Source organism: Homarus americanus, unplaced genomic scaffold (genome assembly GCF_018991925.1).
Source record: "Homarus americanus isolate GMGI-L3 unplaced genomic scaffold, GMGI_Hamer_2.0 scaffold28, whole genome shotgun sequence".
Taxonomy (NCBI): domain Eukaryota; kingdom Metazoa; phylum Arthropoda; class Malacostraca; order Decapoda; family Nephropidae; genus Homarus; species Homarus americanus.
The window spans coordinates 1,794,740-1,808,680 of NW_024742238.1; the positions used below are offsets into that span (position 1 = coordinate 1,794,740).

General features: G+C 39.8%; 1 protein-coding gene across 1 annotated transcript in view; it reads right to left on the reverse strand.

Moving 5' to 3' along the window:
- Positions 1-10,295: 10,295 nt before the first annotated feature.
- Positions 10,296-13,941, reverse strand: part of LOC121876548 — a 70,205-nt gene continuing 66,559 nt past the window's right edge. The window contains exons 11-12 of the mRNA XM_042381745.1: positions 11,023-13,183; positions 10,296-10,547 (exon numbers count right to left, since the gene is read on the reverse strand). Coding sequence (XP_042237679.1) covers positions 10,404-10,547; positions 11,023-13,183 — 2,305 coding nt within the window. The 3' untranslated portion in view covers positions 10,296-10,403. The remainder of the gene's footprint in view (positions 10,548-11,022; positions 13,184-13,941) is intronic.

Below are 13,941 nucleotides of genomic sequence, written 5' to 3' on the forward strand. Positions count from 1 at the left end.
AACATCCGTCGGAAATTACTCTGTCAAAATATTAATTTTCTAGATAACAATAGATACCATAATAGCAATAGCTACATTAACTACAACCTAACCTGAGTCTGTCCAATAACACCTGCAACTTACGAATTTTCATAATAATAAACTATTCATCGTTATATAAGATCATGAGAAGTTTCCAAAAGTTCGTATATTTGGTTAAATATTGTACAAATTATATTAATGTATTGGCAACTCAACTACAACGAGGAACGACGACTGCCACAATATTCTCAGATCAAATTTTCTTCATCATTTAAGCAAATGTAAGATAATTTGGAAACTTCTTATGATCTTATATAACGATGAATAGTTAATTATTATGAAAATTCTACCTTTGGGTTGTTTAATATTTATCCTGACATTAATACAGCTGAAAATATATCCACCAATCACAATCACCTTTACATACAACCTTACTTTACCAAGTATTGCCAGGTAAAATTGCCAGTACAAGACTCAGGTTGGGGTCGCTGGTTCTCTGGCTGACTGTACATTGTGGGAGAGCTGCAGCCAATGAAATAAGATTATTAAATATCAGCTAATCATTATTAGAAATAAGCCAATCATCTTCTTCCTTGAGGCGCCAACCATGTTTGTGTGCACGCTGCGACTGGAACTATTTTGCTGCCATTTCCGAGTTCTATGAGAATAACGACAGGGCTTTAGACTTTCATCGTGAACACTGTGTTTTGCCCAGTCTCCTCCAAAGTGCCCAACGAATAATAAATACCTTATTTATGGTATAAAACAGTAGATTTGGTGTTGTCGGCAGATATTTTTGCTCAATACTTAAAAAAAAAAATATTTCGACAACGAGTATTTTCCGACGGATGTTATAGGAGAAAAGTTGGTTCATATTTACAGTAGTAGTCACTACTACCTAACTGAATATTGAGTTGTATATGGGGAGATAGAGAAAACAAATAAAAAAATATATTCTATAACGTTTCTGTCGGAAATTTATAGTTTTCGAGTTATTTTAACCTTTATTTTATAATATTTTGCCAATCAGTGTGTTTTGATGTGACGTCCTAGTCGTGTGCGCCAATCAGCGTGAGTGCTGATGTGACGTAATACTCGTGCGCAAATCAGCACAGCACTAGTTTCACTCTCCATTCGCGGCCAGTTGGAAGATGGTGTCTGTGTAAAACGGGTGAACGTTGGCTGGCTGGTGCATTATTCGGTGCACTTTGTTCAATGAAGCAGCAGCCGTTGTCATTTTTTAGGGTTCACGGTGTTCTTGTTTCATCTGTAAAGTGTCCAAGATGTAATTCGGAGTGTCAGTACCGTGTAGATCGCCATGTGTGGTACTCCTGTGATTAGAGACGGACACTTGACGAAGACACCACTTCCTCATTCAAGTCGCATCACTATCAAGGAAATTTTCTTACACATTAAGGGTTAGGCTGGGTTTTTTATCTTTTGAGGTTTTTACATTGTTTGACCTAACACTTTTTTTCTTCAATATCTCAACTCCTCATTTCCAACGGCATTGAAGGTTGCATTTGTATTTAACTCGATAATTTACACTATAAAAACCCATTTTCAAAAGTCAATTAGGTGGTGGCAACTACTAAATATGTACCGAAAAGTTGCTTAGAATTAGTATTGTGCCCGAGTTGGGTGATGTTCAGGAAATTTACCGTTCTAGAATGGAAGTAAATACCATTTTAGGTTAGTTTTTGTTGGTTAATTTACGTTAGGTTCGGTAGGTTTAGAAATTAAGGTATGGAAAGGTCGCTGGGACGTATTTATCGAGACCGACTCAATGGTTGAAGCACAAACATGGCGTCTTTGGGTATGGGAACGTACTTAGTCAACAAAATCCAGGGGAAATAGAAATTACGAAACCTACAAGTCCTCTACATTTTGGGGGATATTGTAGCGGTAAGAAAGAAATTTTCTTTAATAGAAATATTTCCTAAATTGCTTGTTACCTCGAGTCGGTGTTCGGAGTTATTCTGTAAACACTTAAGTGGTGGTTTTTGTTGACTGAACCGAGTCAGTTGACTTTCTTCTAGTTCACGATGATGATTTTAATGGGAATTCATCATACTTATTGTAAAATGCGAGTAAAGATTCGGAAAAGGTTTAAATTAACCCAACCTATTACAGAAAACTTTAAAGTGTGTAATATTTAAGAAAAGTGTCCGGGTTAAGGCACCGAGTTACGAAACTTTTCAATGGAATAAAAGTTCTTCATTTTATCAAGAACGTCCCCAAAATATGGAAGGGATTTTTGCCAAACAAAAAGATCATTAAGAACCAAACCAGACAACTCTTGAAATATCAGAATACATGTCTAGCCTAACCAAATCAAACCATAGAAACCAGAAGGACCTGACCTAACCACCTATCCACTCGAAAAATATAAATTTCCGACGAAAACGCCAGAGTTAGTAATTTTTGTTTGTTTTATATCCTTATATGCAAATCAATAGAGTTCCGTGGTTGACCTTTTCCGAATCTTAATTTTATTTTGTTTAATCTCGGTGAAGTTTCAGTTAAACATATATATATATATATATATATATATATATATATATATATATATATATATATATATATATATATATATATATATATATATATATATATATATATATATATATATATATATATATATATATATATATATATATATATATATATATATATATATATATATTCTATTGTCATTTGTATTTTTTTCTACACAGAAATGCCTACTGTGGTTTATGGATTACAGAAGAAAGGAAATTTTGCAAATGAACTGTCGTAATTTCAATTCACGAAAATTATTCTCTTTGATGTTGTTGAGTATAATTTGGTTCCGTTAGCTGAGTGTATCGCCAACATGTACGAAATTTCTAAAATTCACTTGACCCAAATTACTGAACAAAAAATCGAGTTGATTAATCTTTTCAAATGCATTATTAAACTATTTACCAGTAAGGAACTTTTCAATTAGTTTCGTTAAGCAAGGGTTATTATGATTAACTTACTCATACCGCTTAAGGATTGTACTTTTATATTAAAAAAAAACATAAACAAAAAATTACTCTAACGTGGGTTTTGGCTGGTGTAATATAAGAAACTTCTTGGTTCAACACACGAGTGACTCGACAGTTGTAATGTACGCAATATGTCGGCTGTATCACTGTCAATAATAATAAACTACTCAATAAGAAGTTTCCAAATGTTCTTATATTTGCTTAAATAATGAAGAAAATTATATGAATGAATTGGCAACTCAACTACAACCACAGCTGCCACAAGATTCTCACATCAAATTTTCTTCATTATTTAAACAAATATAAGAACATTTGGAAACTTCTTATGACCTTAAATAACAATGAGTAGTTTATTATTATAAAAATGTTAAGTTGGTTTGTTTAATAATTATCCTGACAGTGATACAGCCGAAAACAGATCCACCAATCACAATCACCTTTACATACAGCCTTCCTTTACCAAGTATTGCCAGATAAAATTGCGAGCAAGAGACCCAGGGTGGGGTCGGTGCATCTTTGGCTAACTGTACAAGAACGCGCTGCGGATTCTAAAGGGTTTATCCAGTCATTATTTATCTGTGTTTGAATTCAGAACATAATCTAGTTACCATACAGTACAGTAGTCCGTGTACACTTTCGACGTTATTTTGGCTGTCATCTTTTTGCCTTAGCTTAAATTAACAATGTGTATGAGTTCTCTCATCTCCTGGAAAGAGAGAATCTAGGCACCCGTGACCAGATCCATTAGAGGTACATTTGTAAGCTGGAAAAGGTCTGTTTCCTATGTTTACGTTTATCATCTACTATTGGACGTTGTATCTGGGTTGTCTAACGCTGTGTAGAAGCTGGCCAGGAACAACTGATGGACTTGTACCATCTTTAACATTAGCAGTAGACAGGAAGATAACTGTAGGTGTGTACCTTTGTAGGCCACTTCACGTGTGTTACGCTGCGTGGCGCAGAACATCAATAGTGCTCGGAAAACACCTCTAGATTTCTTTGATGTAAAAAATTAAATCTCTCTCAAAATAGTAAAACTTGATAAATAATGTAAGAAATTATCATATTAAACAGCTGTAAGAACTGAAATTTCACTCAATTCAAGCGTCAAAAGTTTCAGTTGCTAGTCTTCGGATGTACATAACACAATACAATCTTGAGGGATGTTGGTATATTTATTAAACAATCAACAATATTCTAAATCATCTTCAGCAGTATACTATAAACAATTTTGCAATTATATGAAAAAAATAACCCGTAAGTCGGTGGAGTGGAAAATTTACGCAAGTGCAGTATATTACATATCCTAAGAAAACCTTTATAAAACATTACAAAACTTGCTTGTGTATCTAAAACTCCATGTATCAACACTAATATAAAACGGTCCAATCTTGTATTGTTTAGTAGCAGACGTTAGGAAATAATCGAAAACATTGGTTTATGTTTTAACAGTGTATTGATTCCACTGGTTTAATCTTTCATCAGCTGAGTATTCCCTAACAAAGCTGCGAGGCGTCACTCTCTCCAGACCCACTTGAGCTCTCCTGTATCTCTCACCACTTACTGAACGTCATAATCAAAATCTTGTCAATCAAAATACGCTAAATAAGACAATATATATTTTCTACACCCACTGAAACCCTCTCAATTTTTAGTTCCCCACTTAAGAGGACACCAGAGGCTTCACCGGAAAAAGTATTGATGGATAATAAGCCTCGTGTTTCAGTATTAGTTAAGTTACACTCTTACCTCTGAGTTTTATTACCGTGAAGGCATCCCGTGTCTTGAATCTGAGGTGTTCTAATAATTTATGTATAAATCGTAAGGGATAAAATATATCTTGTTTACATTCTTAGAACATATTATGACATTTCAATTTAGAGCTAGACACATTAATTATTTGGTGGCCTTCCTCTTTTGATTTTTACTTTGTGAACTTCAGCAAGTACTTGGTGAATTTTAGTGGATACTTGGTGACTTTCTCCAAGCACCTGGTGATCAATACGGACTCATTTTCTCTTAAGCTCAGTAGGTAGTGAGCAGTGAGCACCTGACAGCACTAAACATGACACTTTTTTACATAATGACTCCGTGTGACACTGTAGTGCTGGGGTGAGGTAGACTTATACAAAACTCGAACAAATACATTCAACCGAACTTCCTAAGTGTTGGGTGAGTGAGTGACCTGACCCACGACCACACAACACTGACAAACTGACCCTGAAAAATTAGTATATTTTTCCTTTATCAACACACCAAAAATATCTGCTCCTCTATACCAATTTTGAGACTTCGTAAATACAAGGCCAAGTTACTACTTTGTACAGGAACATTGAAGGCCTATTACCACATGTTCACATCATTGAGTTCACTCTTCCAACACTTAGGAATTTGGTCCCAAAATATTCTAAGACTAAAATCATGAATAAAATTCGAATTCGCCCTCAACATGGTGGACAATACCTTATAACATCAACAAAAATTTTGAAAAGTGTCGAAAATCTCATTCTTTAATAGTTATACCTAAAAGTCAAAACGTTTTCTCTTAAAGTGAACAAATCTCTGGACTATAGTTAAGGAGACAAGGAATAATACCATCACTATCACTTGCCCCTCAACTGAGCGTGAGTATCAGCCACCATTTGAGCGCAACTCGGCATAATAACTCGAGGGTCTGTGATAAAAAAACTATACAATGCACAGAACCAGCTGGGGTCGTGATGCAGTATATGCACAATGTATGATCAACTAAAGTCACTTACAGGAAGCATGGGGTATGTCTCTGTAGTGAAACCTTGACACATAAAAAAAGACCTTTACGAGATGATCCTAAATAATATACAGAGAACAGAGACAAACCATTGAGAAGGTCTAACGCAAGCTTATAGATATACTGTCAAAAAAAAGCGTATGACATATTGACCATTGCACTTAATTACAAAATACAAATGTCCCACATAGTTATGGCACAAACAAATGTTACAAATAAATTACACTTTTTTTATGTACACTACTTCTTGAACCATTCGCACTTATATGGTAAACATGTTGAGGCTGTGACGTCACTTGGCTCACCCAGGCCGCGACTACTGTATTTCTTGGTCAATTGTGGATATTTACAAGCTGACATGTTGAGTGGCTTGTGGTGCAACCATAGTACACGGAAATAAAAGAAAAAATGCAAAGATAGTTTATACATTAGCTGTGACAGAACTAGTTTACGTGTTAGCTGTAACAAGACTATGAGGGCAATAGGTTCTGCCAGGATGATTTAAGTTGTCAGTCCAAAGGTTCAATGGTGACAGGACACAGTACATGAGACGTAAATAGTGTGTCAGTGAGACGAGAAATCATTAGTGTCATGTAAACTGAGTATTTACGGTAATTCTTGTTACAAAAGTTTATTGGAATCGGGTGATTTTTTTTTGTCTGGCATTCACCTGAGGTATTGACAGGTGATATAACACTAGTAACTCTTCGTCTCACCGAGGTACTGTTTATGTACACAGACTCACACACAGTATCAGGCCACCAGTGAACCCCCGACACGACCCCTTAAATGACTACTTTCTAAACAGAGGTGGAAAATTAGCTACAAGCAAATGTCTACCTGACAAATACAACAATTATTGCTTGCTATGCCGACTTCGTCCCTCTTATAGAAATGGGCGCGCTCTATACACGGTAACTCAGTAGCACCATTGAAAAAAAAATGTACAGTAAAATCACCGACGGAGACGTTTACCCCCGCCAAGAGCTCTACCTCTCGTACATAAAGATGATTTAAGCTGGTTATCCAACGTGACCTAGATACTCATGTTACTAAACTGTATAGTATGTTACATTTCGATCCGCACAGCCTTGTTCAAGTTATGGAACGGACAAGACGTTTCGGACGGATGCACAGACGGACGGACGGACGGACATAAGTAGTACACTAAGGCCTCCCTCATACGAGTATGTTCTGGTGGTGGGGATAGAAATCAGAGCTTCGTGAAAAATTATTCACGTATAGACCTACGTACATATATTGGGAAGATTTTAAGACCGTGTAGAAAAGAAATATGTCAATCACGCCAAATATGACTTTCTCGAGTTTGTACAGTTGGTATGGGTCGAGGCGCTGATCACACCCGCGCTACCACACTAGGGTTCGTAGGTGTGGCTGTGGTGGTCGGTAGTCGAAGGAGGGGGTGCGGATGACCTAGTGGAGGGTGAGTGGATAGTAATGGTTCTGTGGGAGGTGGATGGCCCGGGGTTGGAGTGTGACTTGGCTGGTTGGTGGCCAGGGAGCAGGGAGGGGACGAGTTACCGGGATGGTGCATGACTGCGGTGGGTGGGGGGGGGAGGGGGAGACGAGAGCATCCCTGAGTGACAAGGGACGACCGTGACCTGTGGTACGAAGGGGTAGAGAGCAGGTCACCCTAGATAATGGAGACAGTGGTCAATGTTAAAGTACAAATCTATAAGAAAGTCCAAGCGGTGAAGAAGACTTAGAAAATCCTCTATGAATGTGTAAACAAATGTCCACAACAAACAACATCACGTATAGTTTACATCAATACCTCCTCCACCAACACCTTGAACGGGAGAAGCTGGGAACTACAGAGTGGTCTCTTTGTGATAAAGACAGTAGAGTGGGGGTAAGAGGGAGACTGGGGAGAAATGCTCTTATATGTGTTGACGAACAGCACTCAAAGAGTGGCAGGAGGACCAGAGCAGCCACCCTGCAGGACCTCAAGTTGACTCGCGAAGATGGTAGCTTTTGGGTGGTCGAGGGGCAGAAGATCGCTGTCTTGGGGTATTTTATGGGAATTTATAGCCCTAGATTTTAAGCCCCCCGCAAAAATATATATATATTTTTAGTAGATAATAATGAAAGATATCCTTAATATAACTCTTCACAACCACATTGAAAAAAAAAACACAATCAATTTGCTTTCAATAATTAACATAATTTATAAGAGAGAGATAATGAGTATTAGATTATTAATTCTTACCTGTTAATAGAAGGTTTTTCCCTAATACAATATAAAATACTTTTTCTTTAACCTATTCTAACTCATGTACACCCATGTTCAGAACCTTCATGGCACAATGTGAATTATATATAAATGTTAATAGAAAACGCCAAGAAAAAACCCCAAGTCAATTTTCCACCTTATCTTTATGACGTCATGATCAATATGTAAAGTGATGACGACTACTAATGGGATGACTTACATGATGACCAAGTGAAGGTAATACAAAAATATATAGCGAGTTATTATGGGGTTTATTTTGAGGGTCCATAGATGGTACGTGCGTGTGTGTGCGTGCGTGTGTGTATATGAGTATGTGTGTGTGTGTGTGTGTGTGTGTGTGTGTGTGTGTGTGTGTGTGTGTGGACCCAATACACACACACACACACCACCTGTAAACCACTAAAATAACCCCCTTTAAGTTGATCATTCCTATGTGGGTTTCACTGCACGTGTCTACAAGCTACGGCTGAGCATTTACAAGGTCACTGATACCAGACAGCGCCCAACGTGTTTCTCTTTCTCTCTCTCTCTCATACACACACACACACACACAGCACCGTTACCCCCTCAAGTCCGTGTGAGTTTTGGCACAATCTGATGGGCACTGGGAGTTTAGGATTGGCACAGTACTAGTTATGATGCTGCACAGTACATTCCAGTTACAGCACATGAACAGCACTGCACAGTACACACTAGGCACAGTACAAAGATGGCACTGCACAATACACACTTGGCACAGTTCACAGATGGCACTGCCCAGTACACAGGTGGCACTACACAGTACACAGATGGCACAGTACACAGATGGCACTGCCCGGTACAGAGAAAAAAGAATAGATCCTCTTTGAGCCTCCAATTACGAATAAACTTTGTTAAGTTTTCTTACTAAATACTACTATACAATACAATACACAACTCCATATTTTGCTCTGCGGGAAGGAGAATACAGTACAGCAACTGACACAATCCAGGTGTAGTTAATCTCTTTAAGGGTCATATCAGAGAGTACATAGTTGGCAAGACACTGTGTGAGGATCTGTGTAACAAAGTATTTTTGGGTCCAGGTATGAGTACCATACCAACTTGTAACACCTCGACCTGAACATTTACAGTATTTTTGGGTAGATATAAACATGCGTCTCCCTAACAAACATGATTTGTTTTATTTTGTAGAGGGTTATAGTAGACACGTCTTTACACACACACACACACACACACAAAGGTTCTAAAATCAACATGGTGTCTGACTCAAACCTTCGATATGACCCCTTTACATTACGGTATAGACCATGTCTTTTATATCCTAAGTTTAAACCATCTCTACTTTCTACACCTTTTGGGTTTTATACATCGTCATATCCTCACCAGGCTTTAAATTATTCTCAAAATTTCAATTTAAACTATTTTTTTTTCTGTTAGGATCAATGAATTTCCTTTCTTTTTGTTTTAGTTATTTTTCTATTATAATCAGTGTGAAAACCTATTGTTTTTTGTAGAGATGTTCCATGAATAACTGAAAGTCAAATTATTGTCATTTGTGAGAATTTCTTTCAATTGCTTAAGATAAAATTTGAATCTTAAAGTTGTTGATGAAAACTCAACTTGTGTAACATATATCTTGACTCAGCCACAACAAATGTCTTACGAACCCCAGTACAAGATATAGAACATTATAATTTACCATAAACAATAACAGTCATGCTTCACATATTACTTCACAACTCATCAAGGGAAACAATTTATAATTCATATTTTACACAACACATGATTCCATGTCACTTTTACCTGGTTTTAGTCATGCAGTTAAGAAATGTAATTATGGCACACCAAAGATAATTTTCACATGTTTTACCTCCCAGTGTCAATATTCATACAATTATTGTGAAAACATTAGAACAAGCTGAAGGAAGTCAGAGTATCATCAGTACCACACAGTGCTATGACAGGTTGGGAATGTTAATGTCAATTCAACTATTAAAACGAATCCCAAGTGTAATTTCAATATTAGTAAATAATGTCATTTTTCATTGCATTCTTCCTTTTCTTTCTCACCAAACCACTTAACCTGCCCTTAACAGGTAATATATAAAGTCGACGTTTGCTTAATTCAGGCACACAATTTGTCATGTTACACTGATATATATATATATATATATATATATATATATATATATATATATATATATATATATATATATATATATATATATATATATATATATATATATATAATAAGTACAGTAATAAGAATATCTAACGCCATAATATCATAAATCCGTGGCAATATGTCATCACATCACAACCTTTCACCAACAGTGTGTGTCTGTCTACTAGTTCTTGTTATGGTTCAGCACACTTCTGTTTCGTCCTCAGATGATGAGTGCCGGGGTATGACCTTGCTAGTAAGACGGTCAGGCAGTAAGATGTCCGACTCCTCATCTGACAGTTCATACCATGGCTTCTCTTCCTTCTTTGAACTCCCTGAGTCTCCCTGAGTGAGTAAACAAAGGGCAAGAAATAAGAATAAGTGACGAACGTGTTCTAAATATTCTGTCTTTTTGTTTTGCCAACAAAGTCTATATCGTATAGTATGGATGGTCCACACTCACTCAAGGATGATCTATATAAGTCAGCCCACACTCATAATACAGGTACACTAAGTACACCAAGTACACTAAGTACACCAGGTACATTAAGTACACCAAGTACACTAGGTATACCAGGTACACAGGTACACTAAGTACACCCGCTAAAAATTATTCGGCACCCGTGTCATTGTATCACGCCGTAAGGCTGCCGAATAATTTTTTAGTGGGTGTACACATGTACTTTTAATACACCAGATACACAGTTACACTAACTACACCAGGTACACCAGGTGCACTAAGTACATCACTGTGGCGACTACCTGGTGCTGCTGTACAGTAGACACGGTGTATAAATAAAGAAACATAAGTGATGCTCACCCGAGTGGAGGAACTGATGCTGGGCTGGTCTGGCTTCTTAGTCTTCTGCTCACAAGATATGTCAATGATGGCAGCCGTCTTGACGTTCAGTTGCTTCTTGAGAGGCAATAATGTCAGCGAGTAATCTGACGAGGAGGATGCTGACCCCTCCTTACTGCTGACACTTGTGCTGCCTCCCACACTACCTTTCCCAACACTAAGTTGTCGTGCTGACTCACTCTTACTGACATCTGAGGCATGGGAAGGAGGGGAGAGTGCTGACTCGGTCTTGCTTATCTCACTAGGTGCGGGGGACATGCGACCAGCAGTACTAGAGTCTGGGGTAGGCAGGAGGTCCTGAGTTAGAGAAAACCCCTTCTGGAGGGGATAGTCACTCTTGAAAGGAGGAAAAGAGGAGGAGGAGGATTCTGGGCGAGATACAGAATCTGACTTGGAGGCGCTGGAGGCGGGCCGCGCCACAATACCTGAGTCCTCAGAGGCAGCCACACTACGGGCCTCACTCCCAGGTTTTAACACCGCCTCCTCGGGCACAGGTGGTAGGTTTTCCTCCATAGATTCGAACTCAGGTTCAGGAGGGATGGGCGGTGCTGATGAAGGTGGTGTAGCAGGTGAACTATCCTCTGGCAGCAGCTTCCGGCGAGCAGGTAGTGGCGGAGGGCTGGATGGACAAGATCCACTCATACCAGGATTACTGGTAATACTGCTGTTGCCATGTTCAATATGCTTGTCCGACGAGGATGCACCACTGCGGGTCCTGTGCCGAGCTGCTTCTGCTTCAGGTAGGTCAGAGGGTCGAGCAGTGACTGTGGAGGAAGAAGTAGTAGTGGTGGAGGTGGTGGGCTTGCCTATAGATGACTCCTCAGAGGAGTTACTGTACTCTTGACTAGACGAAGTGTTGGACTCGGTGGTGGTGTGGGCATCAGTGTCACCCAGAGACAAGGTGGACTCCCTCACATTGCCGTACGTCTCCTGGAAGTCTCGTGCACTAAGTTCAGGAACTTTTCGCACTGTTTTCACTTTGCGTTTAGAAGGCCACCGTGGTTTAATGGAAAACTTATGGAGGAATCCTTTACGTTTGTACACAGATGTCACTCCTACAGACGTGTCCTTGAGGGTGCTCTCCATGCCCTCCCCATCCCCCAGGTGCCGCTGTCCACAAATATCAGAGACATCCGCGGCAGCGGCGCCCGGGGATGTCTCATTCACTAAAAAGTGCTTATGGTCAGTATTGTCTGTGTGATGCAGTCGAAGATGGTGTGGGTGGTCAGTGCCATGCAGGAGGTCGACTTGCTTCACACAGGTAGAGTCAGCACCACTCTCGCTAGACGTAGTGGTTGCCTCACCTCCTCGCACAGAGCTCTCGCCTTCATCATGGCGGGCTCGAGGCCCACGTTTTTGGCGCCGATCATGGGGCAGACGGAGTGCCTTAGCCTCTCCGCTACTGCTCTCCTCACTGGCCCGCGGGGGCGCCGCTCCCCGGGGCCCTATCTGGGGGTCCAGCGATCCAGGATCATCTTCAGGTGCCGCGTCACTCTCATCACTAGAAGGTTCGATCACCTCCAGCACAGAACAAGAGCCACTCTCTGACGTTAGTGCTAACTCCCGCAGTCTGGCACTGACTTCTTCCTTACCTAACCTCTCTCCACTCGGTGAGTTTCCAGCTAACTGTTCACTAATTAAACCTAAACCAGGGCTCAGACTGGCATCAGCCCAGTATGGTCGCCCAGGACTGTCCTTCACCTTGGAGGCTGGATTTCTTGACCTAGAGGATATTGGCGACTGTTTGTGGTCTATAATTGGGTCGGGAGGTTCATCCGCTAGGTTGGCCTCACTCCGGCTCAGGTAGTCTGGCTCTTGTATATGATCACTACGACCAACACGGGGTGATAAAGCCTCCAGTCTGGCCGGGAGTGTCTCAGAGCGCACGTCAACACCACCACTGGCAGGTGTACGCATTGGTGTAGACGTGAGAGTAGTGGCCCGTGTGGGCGTGGAGTGAGCTGGTGAAGTAGTGGCGGCGTAGTCCTCAACTCCTTCATACACGTCTTCCTCCTCACTAAATGGGAAAAGTGAGACGAGAGACTCCTCAGAGGAGCAGAGTGAGGGAAGGTCACCCAGGCGGCAGTCTCCTCCCTGGGCCCGTATAGAGCAAAGCTTCGCCCTGCATCATGAGAGTATTTTAGATAAGTATTGGCATATGCATCTGTGCTGTGTGTGTGTGTGTGTGTGTGTGTGTGTGTGTGTGTGTGTGTGTGTGCGCGTGTGTGTGTGCGTGTGTGTGTGTGCGTGCTTGTGTGTATGTTTGTGTGTGTGTGTGCTCTTGTGTGTGTGTGTGTGTGTGTGTGTGCGCTTGTGTGTGTGTGTTCACATCATAATAAACCTAGCACCGGTTACAGTATACATTAATTCCTTACATAACAATGGTATGTAACTGACTGTACTTAGTAAGGTCGTTGAGAATAATGAATTCTGAAGTACTGCCAGCACCTACAGTATGTTGTGACAGTACAGACAAATGTATAAGAAAATAAACAGGTCTAACTGGTGGTAAAGAGGAAAGGCGTCAGTATTCTAGAAGCCATCACAACTCTAATGATTGAAGTGAGTCAGCATTATATTTCAAACTTGTTATTTAAACTAGTGGAGAGGTACAGTACAGTACGGTACCATGAAGGCTCGCTGCTACTAACACACACTGTTGCTCGTCTGTTTCATCATAGTACACAGAATTTAATGGTAAATACTGAAGTAATTTTATCAACTTTGAATCTGATGAAGTTAATCAAAATCGCGGTTATTATTTTCCATACCTGTAAAAATAATAGTCATTACGCATTATGTACCAGAAAACAATACCTTTTGAAAACAGTTCAGCTACACACTACATTTTGGAAACAATAATAAACGGCAAGAAAAACT